Source organism: Gadus chalcogrammus, chromosome 18 (assembly GCF_026213295.1).
Source record: "Gadus chalcogrammus isolate NIFS_2021 chromosome 18, NIFS_Gcha_1.0, whole genome shotgun sequence".
NCBI lineage: Eukaryota > Metazoa > Chordata > Actinopteri > Gadiformes > Gadidae > Gadus > Gadus chalcogrammus.
Genome location: NC_079429.1, coordinates 332,446 through 356,294, shown reverse-complemented (window position 1 = coordinate 356,294; position 23,849 = coordinate 332,446). Strand labels below are relative to the sequence as shown.

Genomic DNA, 23,849 nt, shown 5'->3' with positions numbered 1-23,849 from the left:
CAGCGCCACCGTGTGACCGGGAGTGTAGGAGTCTCCAGTTTTCCGGCAGCAGAAATAACGTGTTTTTTAATATATAGAGTTTCGGAAAACAAATAAATTGATATCAAGTAATATATTCGAGTCAAATGACAGCATTGGTAGTTTTGTAAATTAAAAACAATAGCAATACCGGAAATGTCTCGTGGTCATTTCCTGTGGCGTCCGGACTCCTCGGCTGCAGTTGCTACCTGTTAAGAGGTTTGTATTATTTGTTGGAAAACAGAAAGATATGGCAATATATTCCTACATGGTGGCAACAGATGTTTATGTCGTTTGTGGTTTGTTTTGCGTTCATAGAAAATTCGGACTATTGTTGATTCATTAATTTACAATAACTAATGAAGCTACTGCGCTAGCCTATTAGCAAGACTGCATCGCTAGCTTGGAAAGATAAGCTACCGTGATCTTAAAGTAATAAACAAAATAAATATCGAAAGACGAAATATATTATAATGAAGACGATCATCAATTGTTCAACCTTCCAATCGGTTTCCAGTATATGTCCCATCACTGACCAGGAATCAGTTTAAAAACAAATAAAAACTTAAATGTTTATATGGTAGTACTTCATGCTTAATCTTGAACCTATATTTTATTTTTATCTCAGATATCATCATGTCAGGTACCGGGGGAGGGAAGCGACCCTCGGGAGGGGATAGCCCCCCGGGCCCACCGGAGAAGAAGAGCAAAAAAGAGGAGAAGACCACAACAACGCTGATCGAGCCCATCCGGATCGGCGGCGTGTCATCTACGGTGAGTGGCTGCTGCCCGCCTGGTCTACCTGTGATGGTCTACCTGTGTCCAGGGGGTTCACATCTACGTCCATTTTACATTTACATTTAGAACATTCGGCAGACGCTTTTATCCACAGCAACCTTCAATAAGTACATTTGTCAGAAGAAAGAGAAACAACAATCGCTGTCGGTTCATTCAGGATGTTAGTAGAAACGAGTGCCAAGCACTAAGAATCACTAGGTTAACCCATTCCAGCAGAGATCGCTAGGATAAGATGCCACACAATGCATAGTACTATTTTGGACTCGCATGGTTGACTTGTATACTGTCTTATGTGATGCAGGAGGAAATGGACCTTAAAGTAATTCAGTTCAAGAACAAGAAGCTGTGTGAGCGCCTGGAGCAGAGGCAGGCCATGGAGGATGAGCTGCGAGAGAAAATCGAGAAGCTGGAGAAGAGACAGGCCACGGACGACACAACCCTCCTGATCGTGAACCGGTACTGGTCTCAGGTATGTCATGTTAGGACATTGTACTGGTCTCGGGTACGTCCTGTCAAGACATTGTACTGGTCCCAGCTACGTCCTGTTCAGACGTTGTACTGGTCCCAGCTACGTCCTGTTCAGACGTTGTACTGGTCCCAGCTACGTCCTGTTCAGACGTTGTACTGGTCCCAGCTACGTCCTGTTCAGACGTTGTACTGGTCCCAGTTACGTCCTGTTCAGAAGTTGTACTGGTCCCAGCTACGTCCTGTTCAGACGTTGTACTGGTCCCAGCTACGTCCTGTTCAGACGTTGTACTGGTCCCAGCTACGTCCTGTTCAGACGTTGTACTGGTCCCAGCTATGTCTCTTAATACCCTCTCCGTTCCACAGTTGGAGGAAAAAGTCGGCGTCATGCGCCAACGCATCAAACCGGCCGCTCCCCCCCCCCCTGCCCCCTCAGCCCCTCCCCCTGCCTCCTCAGCCCTGCCCCCGGCCCCCATGGAGGACGGCGGGGCTCCGGCCCCCCCGGCCCCCACTGCACCCCCACCTCCCGACGGAGACGCCCAGGAGGAGCAGCAGAAGGAGCCGCCCCCACCCCCTGATGGAGGGGCCGAGGCCCCACCCCGGCCCACGGAGCCCCCCCACCCAGCCGCCCTCGGTGAGAGACTTCCCGGTAGCACCGTACCGTCGGTCCGGCCGACTAGGGAGAGGCTGCAGCCAAACAAAGTACAGGAAATGCACCAATGATGTCCTTTGTCTTTTGAATGATTCTCCTTCTATCTGCTTGATTTATTTAGTTTTTCTAAACTGGGTTCGTACCTTGTGTTGTGACCCATGTCACGGACTGTTAATCAGAGCATGAGGAGGAGGAGCATAAGAGAGCGTCCTTCGACCAGCTCTGTACTGTGGCTTCGTACAAAGCCTCTGATAGGTGGGCCTTCCCTGCTGGGATGATAACATCCAGCGTCGTTGTTGGCTGCCCCAAGTCCAAAGCGAGCGTTGGCGTTCAGCATCGTACCGCCGCTGCCGCCTTTGAAGCAGCGAACCCAGCGCTAACCCTGCCCCCCCTCCAGACGGCGCGGCGGGGCCTGCGCTCAGCGAGCCGGCCAAGGTGCTGCTGGCCACGCTGGACCACAGCGGCGAGGAGGAGGTCGCCCTGCAGCTGCAGGACCGCATGCAGTTCAGCAAGGAGGCGGTGGCCTGCCTGGTGTGCGTGTTCGACCGGCTGCACTCCCACATCAACAGCCTGTGTAGACACGTGCAGGAAGCAGGTGAGGACCAGGGCTTACAGGGGGGGTGTGACGTGGTGTACACCCCCTCAAAGCAGGAACATCACTGAAATACAAGCAAGGGTCTTGGTCGGCTGTATCTGATACTTAAGGATGGACATCTGTGCATGCGCTTGTCTTACCATTGCCCAATGAGGGCCCTCACCTGGAGGGGGCGATGTCTGCATTAGAGGGCTGAGGCAGGCTCCATCCTGCTGATATCTAAAGGACCCGGCCGTTGTGTAACCGTGTCCCTCGGTCCCCAGCGAGCGGAGACGAGCCCCGCTCAGACGTGTTGGGGATGAACCGCGCCCTGCTGGAGGAGAACGGCCGCAGACAGGACCTGGCCTCCTTCCTGCAGGGTAGGCACCACAAGATGTCCCTGGAGGTACGCACCGTCGGGGGGGGATTACTGGGAGATGGGGAGCATGAAGTCAACGCTGCGTAGCGGAGAGGGAGGGAAATGCATATTAACTAAATTAAATGTCAACAAAAGCTCAATAAGCAACGACCACTTGGGGTACAGGTCGTTACAGTACAGGTTGTTATCGTAACGACTCGTAGCGTAACGACCTGCCCACCTAACGACCTACTACTCTAACGACCTGCCACCCTAACGAGCCGTACTGTAACGACCCGTACCCTAGCGACTACCACCCTAACATCCACTACCCTATCGACCTGCCCACCTAACGACCTGCCCACCTAACGACCTGCCCACTCTAACGACCTGCCACCGTAACAACCCTTACTGCTACGGAGGTAGAGGCCTTACGGCTGGTCGCCACTGGGGGGCGCTCTAAGGGATTCATGAGCCCGGTCTCCCCCCCCGCAGCACAACGAGCTGGTGGACAAGGTGATGGGCTCGGAGACCAAGGTGTCTGAGATGGAGACCACGGTGGAGGACCTGCAGTGGGACATCGAGAAGCTCCGCAAGAGAGAGCAGAAGCTGAACAAGCTGCTGGCGGAGGGGATGGACCAGGTGCGTGTGGACCACTGGGTTGTGTGTGTCTGTTGTACGGGATGTCTGCTGACCAGCTGGTCTGGCGGTGACGTTGTCGTGAGAGCGTGCCTGCAGCTCATATTGTTTACATCTCAACATCACAATGTCAACAAACACCAGCCTCCCGCTAAACCTTTTAAAGGCACAGACGCTCCTCTGCTTTACTCCTGCCTCTGAGTCGGGCTCTGATGTGTTTGTGGTCCACAGCTGAACTCGGGGTACAACAGCACGGGCAGCTCAGGAGGCCTTCCAGGAGGCCAGATCACCCTCAACATCCAGAAGGTATCCACCCCATGACCCCCCCGTTAGCAGGAAGGACAGGGGGCTCCACGTCCCAGAGCCTCCAGTCTGCCCCAGCCGTACCCCCCAGCAGTACCCCCCAGCCCCCCAGCCGTACCCCACAGCTGTACCCCCCAGCCGTACCCCCGTACCCCACAGCCCCCCAGCCGTACCCCCCAGCCCCCCTGCTGCTCAGTGAGGCCCTCTAGCTGCTCAGTGCTGAGGCCGTGCACCCCTGACTCACTCCCAGCTCGGTGCTGAGGCCGGGCGCCCCTGACTCACTCCCAGCTCAGTGCTGAGGCCGTGCGCCCCTGACTCACTCCCAGCTCGGTGCTGAGGCCGTGCGCCCCTGACTCACTCCCAGCGCTCGGTGCTGTTTGAGTTGGCGGCCGGCGGGGAAACAATGAATAATGTAAACTAATCAGTGGAGGAGATCAAAGCGGGTTTATCCTAACGCTCAGCACACTTTAGAGACGTAAACATGGGCCTTCAGCAGACGGGTTCCTCATGTCAGACCTCAGGGGTCCTCTGAGACCCTACTGGGGCGGGGGGGGGCATGGGACACACCTGGTGCCCTCGGGACTGTAGAGTGGGTCTATGTAGAGTGGGTCTATGTAGAGTGGGTCTATGTAGAGTGGGGTTATGGGTCTATATAGAGTGGGAAAATGTAGAGTGAGACAATGTAGAGTGAGACTATGTAGAATGTAGAGTGAGTCTATGGGTCTATATAGAGTGAGACTATATAGAGTGGGACTATGTAAAGTGGGACTATGTAGAGTGAGACTGTAGAGTGGGTCTATGGGTCTATATAGAGTGAGACTATATAGAGTGGGACTATGTAAAGTGGGACTATGTAGAGTGAGACTGTAGAGTGGGTCTATATAGAGTGGGGCTATGGGTCTATATAGAGTGGGACAATGTAGAGTGAGACAATGTAGAGTGAGTCTATGGGTCTATATAGAGTGGGACTATGTAGAGTGAGACTATGTAGAGTGGGTCTATATAGAGTGAGACTATGTAGAGTGGGTCTATGTAGAGTGGGTCTATGTAGAGTGGGTCTATGTAGAGTGGGTCTATGTAGAGTGGGTCTACGTAGAGTGGGGCTATGGGTCTATATAGAGTGGGTCTATGTAGAGTGGGTCTATGTAGAGTGGGTCTATGTAGAGTGGGTCTATATAGAGTGGGGCTATGGGTCTATATAGAGTGAGACTATGTAGAGTGGGTCTATGTAGAGTGGGTCTATGGGTCAATGTAGAGTGAGACTATGTAGAGTAGGTCTATGTAGAGTGGGTCTATGGGTCTATGTAGAGTGAGACTATGTAGAGTGGGTCTATGTAGAGTGGGTCTATGGGTCTATGTAGAGTGAGACTATGTAGAGTGGGTCTATATAGAGTGGGTCTATGGGTCTATATAGAGTGGGGCTATGGGTCTATATAGAGTGAGACTATGTAGAGTGGGTCTATGTAGAGTGGGTCTATGTAGAGTGAGACTATGTAGAGTGGGTCTATGTAGAGTGGGTCTATGGGTCTATGTAGAGTGGGTCTATGTAGAGTGGGTCTATGTAGAGTGGGTCTATGGGTCTATGTAGAGTGGGGGTATGGGTCTATATAGAGTGAGACTAGAGTTAGTCTGGAGACTATAGAGTCAGTCTATATAGAGTGGGTCTATGCAGACTGTATAGAGCGTCTTATTCAAGGCCCGGTGACATCACACAGAGAGATGCGGTGCATGCGTTTGTTTACGTTCCACATTTCTTCCATCCGCCCTGTGTTTACACTGTGTGTGTGTGTGTGTGTGTGTGTGTGTGTGTGTGTGTGTGTGTGTGTGTGTGTGTGTGTGTGTGTGTGTGTGTGTGTGTGTGTGTGTGTGTGTGTGTGTGTGTGTGTGTGTGTGTGTGTGTGTGTGTGTGTGTTTATGTTGACTTCAGTTCGAGAGCCTGAATGCAGAGCTGGAGCAGAACCAGGAGGTGGCCAACAGCCGCATGGCGGAGCTGGAGAAGCTGCAGCTGGAGCTGCAGGAGGCGGTGAGAGAGAGCGAGAAGCTGAAGGTGAGTCCTGTTCACCTCTAAGAGCCCTTCTATTGGTCAGAGGGAGTCCTGTTCAGACCTATCAGAGCCCTTCTATTGGTCCAGAGGGAGTTCACCTCTCAGAGCCCTTCTATTGGTCCAGAGGGAGTTCACCTCTCAGAGCCCTTCTATTGGTCCAGAGGGAGTCCTGTTCACCTCTCAGAGCCCTTCTATTGGTCAGAGGGAGTCCTGTTCAGACCTATCAGAGCCCTTCTATTGGTCCAGAGGGAGTTCACCTCTAAGAGCCCTTCTATTGGTCCAGAGGGAGTCCTGTTCACCTCTCAGAGCCCTTCTATTGGTCCAGAGGGAGTTCACCTCTCAGAGCCCTTCTATTGGTCCAGAGGGAGTCCTGTTCACCTCTCAGAGCCCTTCTATTGGTCCAGAGGGAGTCCTGTTCACCTCTCAGAGCCCTTCTATTGGTCAGAGGGAGTCCTGTTCAGACCTATCAGAGCCCTTCTATTGGTCAGAGGGAGTCCTGTTCACCTCTCAGAGCCCTTCTATTGGTCCAGAGGGAGTTCACCTCTCAGAGCCCTTCTATTGGTCAGAGGGAGTCCTGTTCACCTCTCAGAGCCCTTCTATTGGTCAGAGGGAGTCCTGTTCACCTCTCAGTGCCCTTCTATTGGTCCAGAGGGAGTCCTGTTCAGACCTATCAGAGCCCTTCTATTGGTCAGAGGGAGTCCTGTTCACCTCTCAGAGCCCTTCTATTGGTCCAGAGGGAGTCCTGTTCACCTCTCAGAGCCCTTCTATTGGTCCAGAGGGAGTTCACCTCTCAGAGCCCTTCTATTGGTCCAGAGGGAGTCCTGTTCACCTATCAGAGCCCTTCTATTGGTCAGAGGGAGTCCTGTTCACCTCTCAGAGCCCTTCTATTGGTCCAGAGGGAGTCATGTTCACCTATCAGAGCCCTTCTATTGGTCCAGAGGGAGTTCACCTCTCAGAGCCCTTCTATTGGTCCAGAAGGGAGTCCTGTTCACCTCTCGGAGCCCTTCTATTGGTCCAGAGGGAGTCATGTTCACCTATCAGAGCCCTTCTATTGGTCCAGAGGGAGTTCACCTCTCAGAGCCCTTCTATTGGTCAGAGGGAGTCCTGTTCACCTCTCAGAGCCCTTCTATTGGTCCAGAGGGAGTTCACCTCTCAGAGCCCTTCTATTGGTCCAGAGGGAGTCCTGTTCACCTCTCGGAGCCCTTCTATTGGTCCAGAGGGAGGCCTGTTCACCTCTCAGAGCCCTTCTATTGGTCCAGAGGGAGTCCTGTTCACCTCTCAGAGCCCTTCTATTGGTCCAGAGGGAGTCCTGTTGACCTCTCAGAGCCCTTCTATTGGTCCAGAGGGAGTTCACCTCTCAGAGCCCTTCTATTGGTCCAGAGGGAGTCCTGTTCACCTCTCAGAGCCCTTCTATTGGTCCAGAGGGAGTTCACCTCTCAGAGCCCTTCTATTGGTCCAGAGGGAGTCCTGTTCACCTCTCAGAGCCCTTCTATTGGTCCAGAGGGAGTTCACCTCTCAGAGCCCTTCTATTGGTCCAGAGGGAGTCCTGTTCACCTCTCAGAGCCCTTCTATTGGTCCAGAGGGAGTTCACCTCTCAGAGCCCTTCTATTGGTCCAGAGGGAGTCCTGTTCACCTCTCAGAGCCCTTCTATTGGTCCAGAGGGAGTCCTGTTCACCTCTCAGAGCCCTTCTATTGGTCCAGAGGGAGTCCTGTTCACCTCTCAGAGCCCTTCTATTGGTCCAGAGGGAGTCCTGTTCACCTCTCAGAGCCCTTCTATTGGTCCAGAGGGAGTCATGTTCACCTATCAGAGCCCCGCTCTACCACAGTCGTTAATCAAACGGGTCATAGAAGACCATGACCTTTCACCTTAACCACTGCCAGCCTTCCCTTCCTCCTCCGCCCACATTCTGTCCCCAACATGAGGTCGTGTGGAGTTCACTTTTCCAGTCCTTACTGCCCTTATCCAGTTGGTCCAGTCCTTACTGCCCTTATCCAGTTGGTCCAGTCCTTACCGCCCTTATCCCGTTGGTCCAGTCCTTACCGCCCTTATCCCGTTGGTCCAGTCCTTACCGCCCTTATCCAGTTGGTCCAGTCCTTACCGCCCTTATCCAGTTGGTCCAGTCCTTACCGCCCTTATCCAGTTGGTCCAGTCCTTACTGCCCTTATCCAGTTGGTCCAGTCCTTACTGCCCTTATCCAGTTGGTCCAGTCCTTACCGCCCTTATCCAGTTGGTCCAGTCCTTACCGCCCTTATCCAGTTGGTCCAGTCCTTACCGCCCTTATCCAGTTGGTCCAGTCCTTACTGCCCTTATCCCGTTGAGCAACTGAGGAGTCCTCAAAAACAAGCAACACGTTCACAGAGAGCCACCAGTGAGGGCAGGAAGCCCTACGCTCAGAGCAGACCACCTCCTCTTCTCAAACTCTCTCCTCCTCCTCCCCCTCTCCTCCTCCTCTCTCTCTCTCTCTCCTCCTCCTCCTCCTCCTCCTCCTCCTCCTCCTCCTCCCAGATGGACCTGCGTAACATCCCAGAGGAGGTGGTGAAGGAGACGTCAGAGTACAAGTGTCTCCAGTCCCAGTTCTCCCTGCTCTACAACGAGTCTCTGGGGGTGAAGACCCAGCTGGACGAGGCCAGGGCCCTGCTGCTGACCGCCAAGAACGCCCACCTCCGGCAGATAGAGCACATGGAGGTACCGGGCTGCCACCTGGGGAGGGGGGCACCTGACCTGGGGGGGGAGGGGGGCACCTGACCTGACCTGACCTGACCTGACCTGGGGGGGAGCTGCTTCAGGTTCCTGCTACAGGTTCCTCTGCTAGAGGTTCCTGCTACAGGTTCCTCTGCTACAGGTTCCTCTGCTACAGGTTCCTGCTACAGGTTCCTCTGCTAGAGGTTCCTGCTACAGGTTCCTCTGCTACAGGTTCCTCTGCTAGAGGTTCCTGCTACAGGTTCCTCTGCTAGAGGTTCCTGCTACAGGTTCCTCTGCTAGAGGTTCCTGCTACAGGTTCCTCTGCTAGAGGTTCCTGCTAGAGGTTCCTGCTACAGGTTCCTCTGCTAGAGGTTCCTGCTACAGGTTCCTCTGCTACAGGTTCCTCTGCTACAGGTTCCTGCTCGAGGTTCCTCTGCTAGAGGTTCCTGCTACAGGTTCCTCTGCTACAGGTTCCTGCTACAGGTTCCTTCTAGAGGTTCCTCTGCTAGAGGTTCCCACCAGGCCCACCAGGCCTTGTTTCCAAACAGGGTTTCTGTCGCTAAGGGGGAAGGCTTCATTATCATCACACACACATTTCATAAATATGCACACGCACACACGTGTTTACAAACAAATGTGTGGATGCTAAACAGGATGGATGCTTGTGATGACATCCAGGCGGGCTGCGGGGCAGTGTTGGAGCAGAACATTCATCGCAGCCTGGGCAACAATGCTGTTGTTGTTTTTTCATGAGTACACAGCACTGCCATGTTCTCCTCCCAGCCTGTTTACACGCTCACGTTCCTTCATACACAATAGAATCCAGATCATTACCACCAATCAGTGATCGCTAAGCAGGGCCAGCTGCTGCTGCGGTAACCAGTTCAGCCCCTGTACTACGACCACTGGCCCCCGCCACGGGCCGGTCCCCGCCATGGGCCGGTCCCCGCCACGGGCCGGTCCCCGACACGGGCCGGTCCCCGGAGCCCAGGGACTGAAGCCCCGCCCCGTGGATGGGACTGAAGCCCCGCCCCCAACCAAAAGCTCTCCTTCCTTTATGCTATCTTTATCTTTATGCTATCTTTATGCTATCTTTATGTTTATGCTATCTTTACCTTTATGCTATCTTTATCTTTATGCTATCTTTATCTTTACCTTTATGCTATCTTTACCTTTATGCTTTCTTTATGCTATCTTTACCTTTATGCTATCTTTATGCTATCTTTATCTTTATGCTATCTTTATGCTATTTTTATCTTCATGCTATCTTTATGCTATCTTTACCTTTATGCTATCTTTATCTTTATGCTATCTTTACCTTCATGCTATCTTTATGCTATCTTTACCTTCATGCTATCTTTATGCTATCTTTATCTTTATGCTATCTTTATGCTATCTTTACCTTGATATCTTTATGATATCTTTACCTTTATGATATCTTTATGCTATCTTTATCTTTATGCTATCTTTACCTTCATGCTAACTTTATGCTATCTTTACCTTTATGCTATCTTTATGCTATCTTTACCTTTCTGCTATCTTTCTGCTATCTTTACCTTTATGCTATCTTTATAATATCTTTACCTTAATGCTATCTTTATCCTATCTTTATGCTATCTTTACCTTTATGCTATCTTTATGCTATCTTTATCTTTATGCTATCTTTACCTTCATGCTATCTTTATGCTATCTTTACCTTTTTGCTATCTTTACCTTCATGCTATCTTTATGCTATCTTTACATTTATGCTATCTTTATCTTTATGCTATCTTTATGCTATCTTTTTCTTTATGCTATCTTATAATAATCTTATTGAGGATCTTCAAAGTGCATGCTGCTAAGTGCTTCACAATGGCAGCAGAAATAAGTCCTCAAACAACGGGTTTAGAGGGTATAAACCAATGAGGGGGGAAGGGAGGGGAACCCCCGCTGTGCCCTCCGACCCCCGCGGTGCCCTCCGACCCCCGCGGTGCCCTCTGACCCCCGCGGTGCCCTCTGACCCCCGCGGTGCCCTCTGACCCCCGCGGTGCCCTCTGACCCCCGCGGTGCCCTCTGACCCCCGCAGTGCCCTCTGACTCCCGCAGTGCCCTCTGACCCCTGCTGTGCCCTCCGACCCCCGCGGTGCCCTCTGACCCCCGCGGTGCCGTCTGACCCCTGCAGTGCCCTTGACCCCCGCAGTGCCCTCTGACCCCCGCTGTGTCCTCTGACCCCTCTGACCCCTCTGACCCCCCTCTGCCCCCCCTCTGCCCTCCGACCCCGCGGTGGCCTCTGACCCCGCGGTGCCCTCTGACACCCCTCTGACCCCGCGGTGGCCTCTGACCCCGCGGTGGCCTCTGACCCCGCGGTGGCCTCTGACCCCGCGGTGGCCTCTGACCCCGCGGTGGCCTCTGACTCCCGCTGTGCCCTCTGACCCCGCGGTGCCCTCTGACCCCTCTGACCCCCCTGTGCCCTCTGACCCCACTGTGCCCTCTGACCCCCCTGTGCCCTCTGACCCCGCGGTGGCCTCTGACCCCGCGGTGGCCTCTGACCCCGCTGTGCCCTCTGACCCCGCTGTGTCCTCTGACCCCCCTGTGCCCTCTGACCCCGCTGTGCCCGCTGTGCCCTCTGAGCCCTCTGACCCCACTTTGTCCTCTGACCCCCCTGTGCCCTCTGACCCTGCGGTTCCCTCTGACCCCTCTGACCCCAGAGCGACGAGCTGTCCCTGCAGAAGAAGCTGAGGACGGAGGTGATCCAGCTGGAGGACACACTAGCCCAGGTCAGGAAGGAGTACGAGATGCTGCGCATCGAGTTCGAGCAGAACCTGGCCGCCAACGAGCAAGCAGGTAGGAGCAACGACCGGGTTACACCAACTAACCCTATACTATACTAACCCTGGATCAGTACCGACCGGGTTACACCAACTAACCCTATACTATACTAACCCTGGATCAGTACCGACCGGGTAACACCAACTAACCCTATACTATACTAACCCTGGATCAGTACCGACCGGGTTACACCAACTAACCCTATACTATACTAACCCTGGATCAGTACCGACCGGGTAACACCAACTAACCCTATACTATACTAACCCTGGATCAGTACCGACCGGGTAACACCAACTAACCCTATACTATACTAACCCTGGATCAGTACCGACCGGGTTACACCAACTAACCCTATACTATACTAACCCTGGATCAGTACCGACCGGGTTATACCAACTAACCCTATACTATACTAACCCTGGATCAGTACCGACCGGGTTATACCAACTAACCCTATACTATACTAACCCTGGATCAGTACCGACCGGGTTACACCAACTAACCCTATACTATACTAACCCTGGATCAGTACCGACCGGGTTATACCAACTAACCCTATACTATACTAACCCTGGATCAGTACCGACCGGGTTATACCAACTAACCCTATACTATACTAACCCTGGATCAGTACCGACCGGGTTATACCAACTAACCCTATACTATACTAACCCTGGATCAGTACCGACCGGGTTATACCAACTAACCCTTTACTATACTAACCCTGGATCAGTACCGACCGGGTTATACCAACTAACCCTATACTATACTAACCCTGGATCAGTACCGACCAGGTTATACCAGTACTACTACTGACGGGGTTATACCAGTACTGACTGGATCAATACTGACTGGGTTAAACCACGTGGACCAGTACTGACGGGTTGATGCCATCGATCACTACTGACAGGAGTTGGTTATACCGGGTGGGTCAGTACTGACAGGAGGGTTATACCGGGTGGGTCAGTACTGACAGGAGTTGGTTATACCGGGTGGGTCAGTACTGACAGGAGAGGGTTACACCGGGTGGGTCAGTACTGACAGGAGAGGGTTATACCGGGTGGGTCAGTACTGACAGGAGAGGGTTATACCGGGTGGGTCAGTACTGACAGGAGAGGGTTATAGCGGGTGGGTCAGTACTGACAGGAGAGGGTTATACCGGGTGGGTCAGTACTGACAGGAGAGGGTTATACCGGGTGGGTCAGTACTGACAGGAGAGGGTTATACCGGGTGGGTCAGTACTGACAGGAGAGGGTTATACCGGGTGGGTCAGTACTGACAGGAGAGGGTTATACCGGGTGGGTCAGTACTGACAGGAGAGGGTTATAGCGGGTGGGTCAGTACTGACAGGAGAGGGTTATACCGGGTGGGTCAGTACTGACAGGAGAGGGTTGTACCGGGTGGAAATTGCTATGTAATTGCGTAAAATAATGTTATTTTTATTGTGTGTGTGTATATATATATATATATTAGGGGTGTAACGGTACACAACAGTCACGGTTCGGTACGTACCTCGGTTTTGAAGTCACGGTACGGTACAGGACGGTTCGGTTCATAGTTATGGTGAAAAAACGGATTGCTTGACAGAACGAACATAAGTTTAATTAGTAACGAATTAAACACAATAGTTTTAGCTGTCAGTATGAAACATACAAATAAAATGTGTAACAAATATAAAAAAAATACTGCAGCAATTCTCCAATAACCCTAACATAAAATTTATGAAAAATCCAGTGTTAATGCTCAGTCTAGGCTCTTTAAGCTGGTATGTAAACAAAGAGTATGTAAACTTTAAGGGTTTAAAGAAAATATTCCTGCAGCTCTCTAAAGCTCTCATAAATATAAATATCAATCATTAAATAAAAGTGCAACTGCAGCCTTAACTTAAATCACATCTTATGTATTTGATAATCTATTGGTGTTTTCATTGCCTCTCGTAGGTCAGAGGCAATGAAAACACCAATAGACCTGGTGATGGCATTTGCCCGTTCTGAATTCCCAGACAGGTGTAGGGGTTGATTAAATAGTGTAGGGAGCTGGGTTTGAACGGTTTGAACAACTTTTTTTCATTTCGCAGCGGTGACAGTAACACCTGGATGGTGCTGTCACGTTAAAATTGTACCGGGGGCGAACATTTTGTGCATGTTCGATGTGTTTTTTCCATTTGCATAGACGATCGCTGTTGAACAATGTCTGCACACAGCTTTCGACTTGTCCACTCGTCTTTCCCCATTGTGATAATTAACCTGGAATCCAAAGTTCTCCCACACTTGGGATTTAAATGACAGGGGGGCATCTTCAAGCTCCGGTTTTCTGTTGTCGCTCGCCATGCAGTTCGCTCTCAGTTCGCTAGTAGACATCAATCCACACACAGTCGCGATCGCGCTCTGCTACTGCTACTACGCGGAGGTCGCTCACGTGCGAGCCGAGCCTAATAAGGCTAAACGGTCCGGGGGGAACTCCGACTTCAAGTTTTAAGTTCCGCACCGCAAAACAAGCCTTTACATTCGCCATATTAACGCTATGCACGCCACATTTACGGACCGCGGTACACCTCTGTAACCGCACCGAAGTGCCTGTACCGTGACGGTTCGGTTCAAATACGTGTACCGTTACACCCCTAATATATATATATATATATATTTATTTATGTATTTTCGGGATTTGCTAGCGTTACTGAGTGCATATCAGTACGATTTATACACATTTTTCTTTTACAATTCAATAGTTCAATAAAGATGTTAAGATCAATTAACTCCACCATTCGGCCTGGCCTGAAGCAAAGATCAGTTTACATTCTGACTGCTTCCAACGTTGTGTTGGTCATGCTAATGAATGATCTCTTGCCTTTTAAGTGAATCTTTATAGTTCATAATACAGAACATGTTCTCCAGGCCCCATCAACAGGGAGATGCGCCACCTCATCAGCAGCCTGCAGAACCACAACCTGCAGCTGAAGGGCGACGTGCAGCGCTACAAGAGGAAGCTCAGGGAGACGCAGATGGAGATCAACAAGGTGGGGGCCTCCGTCAGCCTGCCGCACTGGGGGTGGGTAGTGGGGGCTCGGGTCAGCCCGGTTTAGCTCCACCTTCTCCAGAAGAGCTGCCTGAACCGATGAGAGAGAGGTGGTGCCTCAGGACGACGGGATTGGTCCTGGAGAGTTTGAGGCTCATGTGCTCCACGCCTTTGTTTTGAAGAGATGAGTGGTTGATGTTGTGTGTCTGACCTCCTCTTCCTCCTCCTCCCAGCTGCGTTGCCAGGGCGGAGACTCCGGCGTCCTGGTCCTGGACGAGCCTCCAGGGGACGCCCTGGACGTGAAGAAGGAGGAGGAGGAGGACCAGGAGGAGGAGGAGGAGAGGCGGAAGGAGCTGGAGAGACAGAGGGCCCGGGAGCGGGAGCGCGAGGTGGAGCGGGAGCGCGAGAGGGAGCGGGAGAGAGAGCGGCAGCGCAGCGAGGAGCTGAAGAGGAAGGACTCCGACACGCTGAAGATGCTGAGAGCCGAGCTCAAGTAGGTCCCGCGGGGTCGTCTGTCGGTGGGGCGGGGCGGGGCGGGGGCGGGGTTAAGGCCTGACTGTAACGGTCCTGCTGTGTCCCTGCAGGAAGGCGCAGGAGTCCCAGAAGGAGATGAAGCTGCTGCTGGACATGTACAAGTCGGCCCCCAAGGAGCAGAGGGACAAGGTCCAGCTCATGGCCGCCGAGCGCAAGTCCAAGGCAGAGGTGAGGCTCCTGTGAGGGGGTCTACCCTCTGGGGGAGCGCTGGTCCTCCCTCTATCCTCCTGGGGGAGCGCTGGTCCTCCCTCTATCCTCCAGGGGGAGCGCTGGTCCTCCCTCTACCCTCTGGGGGAGCGCTGGTCCTCCCTCTACCCTCTGGGGGAGCGCTGGTCCTCCCTCTACCCTCTGGGGGAGCGCTGGTCCTCCCTCTACCCTCTGGGGGAGCGGTGGTCCACCCTCTACCCTCTGGGGGAGCGCTGGTCCTCCCTCTACCCTCTGGGGGAGCGCTGGTCCTCCCTCTACCCTCTGGGGGAGCGGTGGTCCACCCTCTACCCTCTGGGGGAGCGCTGGTCCTCCCTCTACCCTCTGGGGGAGCGCTGGTCCTCCCTCTACCCTCTGGGGGAGCGCTGGTCCTCCCTCTACCCTCTGGGGGAGCGCTGGTCCTCCCTCTACCCTCTGGGGGAGCGCTGGTCCTCCCTCTACCCTCTGGGGGAGCGCTGGTCCACCCTCTACCCTCTGGGGGAGCGCTGGTCCTCCCTCTACCCTCTGGGGGAGCGCTGGTCCACCCTCTACCCTCTGGGGGAGCGCTGGTCCTCCCTCTACCCTCTGGGGGAGCGCTGGTCCACCCTCTACCCTCTGGGGGAGCGCTGGTCCTCCCTCTACCCTCAGGGGGAGCGCTGGTCCTCCCTCTATCCTCCTGGGGGAGCGCTGGTCCTCCCTCTACCCTCTGGGGGAGCGCTGGTCCTCCCTCTACCCTCTGGGGGAGCGCTGGTCCTCCCTCTACCCTCTGGGGGAGCGCTGGTCCTCCCTCTATCCTCTGGGGGAGCGCTGGTCCTCCCTCTACCCTCTGGGGGAGCGCTGGTCCTCCCTCTACCCTCTGGGGGAGCGCTGGTCCTCCCTCTACCCTCTGGGGGAGCGCTGGTCCTCCCTCTACCCTCTGGGGGAGCGCTGGTCCTCCCTCTACCCTCTGGGGGAGCGGTGGTCCACCCTCTATCCTCCAGGGGGGAGGGGGTCCACGGGGAGGGTGGGGGGGCAGGGGGAGAGGCTTGTGTTGGGTTCTCTGGCTGATAGATATAAAGTGGGCAGTGGGTCTGCATGAAGGCCTCACATGAACTCATGAACCTCAGCCTCTTGGGTAAGGAGAGAGCCCCGGCCCACGCCCCTGCTCTGACGCGCGCCCCCCCCACCCCCCCCCCCCCCAGGTGGACGAGCTGAGGGTGCGCGTTCGGGAGCTGGAGGAGCGCGAGCGCAAGGAGAGCAAGAAGCTGGCTGACGAAGACGCTCTGAGGAAGATCCGCGTGGCCGAGGAGACCATCGACCACCTGCAGAAGAAGCTGGCCGCCACCAAGCAGGTACACGCACGCACGCACGCACACACACACACGCAGGGCACGCATGTATTCACACGCGGCATGAGTGCACACAAGTTGCCTCGATGAAACGCTCATCACAGGACACACACACACACACACACACACGTGAGTGTGTGCGTGTCCTGTGATGAGCGGTTCATCGAGGCAACTTTTATTTAATTTTCCTTTCATGTCTCCATAAGTACGAAGGTATTATCGTAGCAACAGTCCTCAGCACCTGTAACTGCAGATTTTGTATGCGTACACTAAAGTCAGAAATGTGTAACAGTACATTTGAAGTCGTAAATATTTTTTCTACCGTTGTAAACACAAGATAGGGTCTACAAGTTCACAAGTCTGTCACAGGTGCACAAATCCTATCCTATGCATCACAACTTCAAAGATTCATGCAATTTACACTTTCGCTACAATCGTTGCAGCGCAGATGGTGCAAAACACATTTGCATACCCGTGTTTCATAATCTGAGAACATGCCCAGAATGTGTGCATTCGTAAACCCAAATGTGAACTAATGCATCAGAAGTTGCACATCTTTGAAAAAAATCCTCACAAATAAAATGATATAGAACGCTATGTTGATTCAGCATTTTAATGAGCGAGCACAAGTCCATCGTTACAACTGCGGGAATCTGCTCCTGCAAGTCTCTCAAGGTTTTTCGCAGGTAGTTTTGCAACACGTCTAGGTGGTACATGTGTAGCAAAAATGATTTGCATCCGCATGAGGCGGAGCATCCGTGGGCGGGACTAAATTGCAGCAGTAACCAATGAAAGTCGCCAGTAGGGGGTGCATCTTTCAAACTACACTTGGACCATCCAAGCAGACCATTAAAGTACATTGAAGGACACTTGCGGCATGTTAATGCAATAATTTCGGGGGAATTACGTTGAACTAAGTAATTTAATTTGGCATAATGTAAGATACCCAACTCCGTTGTGTAGAATGCATTGATGGAGTGAATGGAGAGCATTAGCATCCTGAAGCTAGCTCCAGCACAGCAGAGTGAATGGAGAGCATTAGCTTCCTGAAGCTAGCTCCAGCACAGCAGAGTGAATGGAGAGCATTAGCATCCTGAAGCTAGCTCCAGCACAGCGGAAATGGAGAGCATTAGCATCCTGAAGCTAGCTCCAGCACAGCAGAGTGAATGGAGAGCATTAGCATCCTGAAGCTAGCTCCAGCACAGCGGAAATGGAGAGCATTAGCATCCTGAAGCTAGCTCCAGCACAGCAGAGTGAATGGAGAGCATTAGCTTCCTGAAGCTAGCTCCAGCACAGGGGAGTGAATGGAGAGCATTAGCATCCTGAAGCTAGCTCCAGCCCAGCAGAGTGAATGGACAGCATTAGCATCCTGAAGCTAGCTCCAGCCCAGCGGAGTGAATGGAGAGCATTAGCTTCCTGAAGCTAGCTCCAGCACAGCGGAGTGAATGGAGAGCATTAGCATCCTGAAGCTAGCTCCAGCCCAGCGGAGTGAATGGAGAGCATTAGCATCCTGAAGCTAGCTCCAGCCCAGCGGAGTGAATGGAGAGCATTAGCTTCCTGAAGCTAGCTCCAGCACAGCGGAGTGAATGGAGAGCATTAGCATCCTGAAGCTAGCTCCAGCCCAGCGGAGTGAATGGAGAGCATTAGCATCCTGAAGCTAGCTCCAGCCCAGCGGAGTGAATGGACAGCATTAGCATCCTGAAGCTAGCTCCAGCACAGCGGAGTGAATGGAGAGCATTAGCATCCTGAAGCTAGCTCCAGCCCAGCGGAGTGAATGGAGAGCATTAGCATCCTGAAGCTAGCTCCAGCCCAGCAGAGTGAATGGACGGCATTAGCATCCTGAAGCTAGCTCCAGCCCAGCAGAGTGAATGGAGAGCATTAGGATCCTGAAGCTAGCTCCAGCCCAGCAGAGTGAATGGAGAGCATTAGCATCCTGAAGCTAGCTCCAGCCCAGCAGAGTGAATGGAGAGCATTAGCATCCTGAAGCTAGCTCCAGCCCAGCAGAGTGAATGGAGAGCATTAGCATCCTGAAGCTAGCTCCAGCCCAGCAGAGTGAATGGACAGCATTAGCAGCTCCGCCCTGGGCAGAAGGCCTCCTGGGACCCAGCGTCATGGTGCATGAATGCAGGACCAGACCTGCTCAATGCTGGATCTGCATTTCATTAATTGCAGATGAGGCTGCTTGGTGTGTTGTTGGAACAGGACACTGCGTCCTGGAGAGGGGCTCCACACCGGAGAGCGCTGTGAACACGTTGCCTCACCCCTGTGGTATGTTACGAGCCCCTCCGCCGAGCCCCGCTACGTCACAGCAGATGGGCCACGCCCGCACTGCACTCACCCACCCCCCCCGGGCCCCTTGTGGCTCTGGTATCTGACCCAGGCTGCCACTACTCATTGGTGTCAGCTCAGGGCCGGGGGGGGGTGGTGGAGGTGATGGGGGAGGGGGAGGTGGAGGAGGGTAGGGGGGGGTTGGGGTCTGACGGTGTGACGGAGCAGAGGATAAACTCCAGCTAATTGGAAACACATCTGGGGCGGCAGCGCCTTAAGGGAGACTCCCACTGAGCAGCGGAGCTACAGCCTGTTGGGTTAGGGCTAGGGGAGCTAGGGCCTGTTGGGTTAGGGCTAGGGGAGCTAGGGCCTGTTGGGTTAGGGCTAGGGGAGCTAGGGCCTGTTGGGTTAGGGCTAGGGGAGCTAGGGCCTGTTGGGTTAGGGCTAGGGGAGCTAGGGCCTGTTGGGCTAGGGGAGCTAGGGCCTGTTGCTCTGCGCTGCGTCAGGACAATGAGACGCTATGTTGGTGATCTGACTTGTGTCCGAGTAGAGAACAGAGCTGGTGTGTCCCTCCGCCCTCCCCCCGTCAGCGGGGAGTCGTCCTCCCCCGTCAGCGGGGGAGTCGTCCTCCCCCGTCAGCGGGGGAGTCGTCCTCCCCCGTCAGCGGGGAGTCGTCCTCTGGTCGGTCTCACGTCTGCAGAGGGGAGTGAACATGGGGTTAATAATGTTTTCAGAAGTGGCTTCAGATGATTGAATGAATCATTGAATGAACACCGTGGCTGTGTTTACACATGGTGGTGATGAAGAGGCTGATGATGATGATGGAGCCCTGTCCCCCCAGGAGGAGGAGGCCCTGCTGAGCGAGATGGACGTGACGGGGCAGGCCTTCGAGGACATGCAGGAGCAGAACAGCCGCCTGCTGCAGCAGCTCCGCGAGAAGGACGACGCCAACTTCAAGCTGATGAGTGAGCGCATCAAATCCAACCAGATCTACAAGCTGCTGAAGGAGGAGAAGGAGGAGCTGGCGGACCAGGTCCTCACCTTCAAGACCCAGGTACAGCCCCCCCCCCCTTAGACCAGGTACAGGTCCCCCCTCAGACCAGGTACAGGTCCTCACCTTCAAGACCCAGGTACAGCCCCCCCCCCCCTTAGACCAGGTACAGGTCCCCCCTCAGACCAGGTACAGGTCCTCACCTTCAAGACCCAGGTACAGCCCCCCCCCCCTTAGACCAGGTACAGGTCCCCCCTCAGACCAGGTACAGGTCCCCCCTCAGACCAGGTACAGGTCCTCACTTTCAAGACCCAGGTACAGGTCCCCCCTCAGACCAGGTACAGGTCCCCCCTCAGACCAGGTACAGGTCCCCCCTCAGACCAGGTACAGGTCCCCCCTCAGACCAGGTACAGGTCCTCACCTTCAAGACCCAGGTACAGGTCCCCCCCTCCCTCAGACCAGGTACAGGTCCCCCCCCTCTCAGACCAGGTATAGGTCCCCCCCCCCCCAGACCAGGGTACAGGTCCCCCCCTCCCTCAGACCAGGTACAGGTCCCCCCCCTCTCAGACCAGGTACAGGTCCCCCCCCTCTCAGACCAGGTACAGGTCCCCCCCTCCCTCAGACCAGGTACAGGTCCCCCCTCCCTCAAACCAGGTACAGGTCCCCCCCTCCCTCAGACCAGGTACAGGTCCCCCCCCTCCCTCAGACCAGGTACAGGTCCCCCCCCTCCCTCAGACCAGGTACAGGTCCGTCCCCTCCCTCAGACCAGGTACAGGTCCGTCCCCTCTCAGACCAGGTACAGGTCCGTCCCCTCCCTCAGACCAGGTACAGGTCCGTCCCCTCCCTCAGACCAGGTACAGGTCCCCCCCCTCCCTCAGACCAGGTACAGGTCCCCCCCCTCTCAGACCAGGTATAGGTCCCCCCCCTCCCTCAGACCAGGTACAGGTCCGTCCCCTCCCTCAGACCAGGTACAGGTCCCCCCCTCCCTCAGACCAGGTACAGGTCCCCCCCTTCAGACCAGGTGTGTGTGTCCTCCCCCCTGATTGGCCGCTGTCCCTGTCCGTCAGGTGGACGCCCAGCTGCTGGTGGTGCAGCGCCTGGAGGAGAAGGAGGGGGTGCTGCAGAGCGCCCTGGCAGCGCTGGAGAAGGAGCTGGCCGTCCGCACCCAGGCCCTGGAGCTCCACAAGAGGAAGGTGAGGCCGCCTCCACGGAGAACCAGGTCTGGTGACGGAGAACCAGGTCTGGTGACGGAGAACCAGGTCTGGTGACGGAGAACCAGGTCTGGTGACGGAGAACCCGGGGTGGTCCTAGTGACGTAGAACCCGGGGGGGTCCTAGTGACGTAGAACCCGGGGGGGGTCCTAGTGACGTAGAACCCGGGGGGGGGGTCCTAGTGACGTAGAACCCGGGGTGGTCCTAGTGACGTAGAACCCGGGGGGGGGTCCTAGTGACGTAGAACCCGGGGGGGGGGTCCTAGTGACGTAGAACCCGGGGGGGGGGGTCCTAGTGACGTAGAACCCGGGGGGGGGTCCTAGTGACGTAGAACCCGGGGGGGGGGGGTCCTAGTGACGTAGAACCCGGGGGGGGGGTCCTAGTGACGTAGAACCCGGGGGGGGGGGGTCCTCGTGACGTAGAACCCGGGGGGGGGTCCTCGTGACGTGGAACCCGGGGGGGGGTCCTCGTGACGTGGAACCCGGGGGGGTCCTCGTGACGTAGAACCCGGGGGGGTCCTCGTGACGTAGAACCTGGGGGGGTCCTCGTGACGTAGAACCGGGGGGGTCCTAGTGACGTAGAACCGGGGGGGTCCTCGTGACGTAGAACCGGGGGGGTCCTCGTGACGTAGAACCGGGGGCAGGGCCTCCTGACGTAGAACCGGGGGGGTCCTAGTGACGTAGAACCCGGGGGGGTCCTCGTGACGTAGAACCGGGGGCAGGGCCTCCTGACGTAGAACCGGGGGCAGGGCCTCCTGACGTAGAACCGGGGGGGTCCTAGTGACGTAGAACCCGGGGGGGTCCTCGTGACGTAGAAGCGGGGGCAGGGCCTCCTGACGTAGCAGCGTGCTCTAACACCACGGTTCCCCTGGCGACCAGGCGGTGGAGGCGGCCCAGCTGGCGGAGGACCTGAAGGTGCAGCTGGAGCACACGCAGGCCAAGCTGAAGGAGATCCAGGTCTCGGTGGCGGAGAACCGCACGGCCCGCGAGAGGGAGAGCGGGAACCTGAAGAGGGCCCAGGAGGACCTCTCCAGGCTGCGGCGGCGGCTGGAGAAGCAGAAGAAGGTGGAGGTCTACACCGACGCCGACGAGATCCTGCAGGAGGAGATCAACCAGTACAAGGTGAGGGGGGGGGGGACAGGGGGGGGGGAGAGACACAGGGGACAGGAGGGCAGGGGGACAGGGGGGGGAGGGGGGAGAGACACAAGAGGAGGGGGGGGGAGAGACACAGGGGACAGGAGGGCAGGGGGACAGGGGGGGGAGGGGGGAGAGACACAGGGGAGGGGGGAGACACAGGGGGAGGGGGGGGACACGGGGGGGGGGACACAGGGGAGGGGGGAGACACAGGGGGAGGGGGGGGACACAGGGGGGGGGACAGCCCGGTGATCAGAACATGGAGGGGTGTGTTGTTTGACCGGTACTTTACCTCTTTGTTGCGGGGCGTGTCCTGGTTTACGACCCATGTTCCCCTGGTAACGTGTTCCCCTGGTAACGTGTTCCCCTGGTAACGTGTTCCCCTGGTAACGTGTCCGCCTGGTAACGTGTTCCCTTGGTAACGCGTCCCCCAGGTAACGTGTCCCTGTGGTAACGTGTCCCCCTGTTAACGCGTCCCCCTGGTAACGCGTCCCCCTGGTAACGCATCCCCCTGGTAACGCGTCCCCGTGGTAACGCGTCCCCCTGGTAACGCGTCCCCCTGGTAACGCGTCCCCCTGGTAACGCGTCCCCCTGGTAACGCGTCCCCCTGGTAACGCGTCCCCCTGGTAACGTGTCCCCGTGGTAACGCGTCCCCCTGTAACGTGTCCCCCTGCAGGCCAAGCTGCGCTGCCCGTGCTGCAACACGCGGGACAAGGAGACGGTGCTCACCAAGTGCTTCCACGTGTTCTGCTACGAGTGCCTGAAGACGCGCTACGACACGCGCCAGAGGAAGTGCCCCAAGTGCAACTGCGCCTTCGGGGCCAACGACTTCCACCGCATCTACATCACCTAGGACCCCCCCCCACCTCCCCCCTTCAGCCTCCCCCCCCCCAAGCCTCCCCCATCCAGGCCCCCCACCGGCCCCTCCCCTGCCAGGAGAGGAGAGAGGGACCAATGTCCCGAGACTGTACATTAATTAGAGGGCGCTGAGGCCCTGCGGCCCCGGCTTCGTTCCCCCGGCTTAGGGCCCCCGGCTTCGGACCCCCGGCTTAGGGCCCCCGGCTTCGGACCCCCGGCTTAGGGCCCCCGGCTTCGGACCCCCGGCTTCGGGCCCCCGGCTTCGGGCCCCCGGCTTCGGGCCCCCGGCTTCGGGCCCCCGGCTTCGGGCCCCCGGCTTCGGGCCCCCGGCTTCACTCTTGTGAAAAGACTCATTTTAGCGGCTCGTTGTCCGTGGGCTGACGCCATGACAGTGTGAGTGATTTGTGTAGCTAATAAACATTCTTTGTGGTACCCTGATATGAACATCTCCTCCTTTAGTGACCAGCGCTGACCTGGAGCTCCAGCGCCATGCGTCCACCCCTGGGGGGCTCTCTGAATAAAGGACCGCTCGGGAGCGTGCTCACAGCAGCGCTGTGAGCCCGCTCCCGAGCGGCGCTGTGAGCCCGCTCCCGAGCGGCGCTGTGAGCCCGCTCCCGAGCGGCGCTGTGAGCACGCTCCCGAGGTCCTGTTTAACGACTGATGACGTCACCGCTCTGTGGGGGTTCCGTGTCCACCGAGAGCGTGACGTCAGTTTACTTTGGCCCCTGGTCAGCGGAGCGTGTGGATCACCTTGGGCTGGTCCGTGTGTGTTCATCCCGTAGCCATGGAAACCGTGGGAGAGTTTGCACAACATCTGCAGCTCATGCTGCACTCGCTCCAGTGGAAAGTGGTCTCATCTGGGCGTCCTTAGCCGAGACCCTTTAATAAAGGTTATCCGTGACATCGAGCAGAAAAACATCTGCTCGCCGTAACAACATCGTCGTGTTCCGTAATTGAAGCAGTGACTCCCTGGTGGGCGGGGCC

At 55.7% G+C, this 23,849-nt stretch overlaps 1 protein-coding gene across 1 annotated transcript; it reads left to right on the top strand.

Moving 5' to 3' along the window:
* Window positions 1-197: 197 nt before the first annotated feature.
* rnf40 (ring finger protein 40) lies at window positions 198-23,791 on the top strand. Its single transcript, XM_056576388.1, has 19 exons — window positions 198-237; window positions 647-792; window positions 1,118-1,285; window positions 1,648-1,915; window positions 2,331-2,528; window positions 2,792-2,913; window positions 3,361-3,507; window positions 3,736-3,810; window positions 5,735-5,854; window positions 8,358-8,537; window positions 11,221-11,356; window positions 14,239-14,360; window positions 14,593-14,852; window positions 14,944-15,061; window positions 16,258-16,407; window positions 19,514-19,726; window positions 20,731-20,856; window positions 21,753-21,995; window positions 22,684-23,791. The coding sequence occupies exons 2-19, from the start codon at window positions 655-657 to the stop codon at window positions 22,858-22,860; spliced, it is 2,961 nt and encodes a 986-aa protein (XP_056432363.1). The 5' UTR covers window positions 198-237; window positions 647-654; the 3' UTR covers window positions 22,861-23,791.
* The last annotated feature ends 58 nt before the right edge of the window (window positions 23,792-23,849 follow it).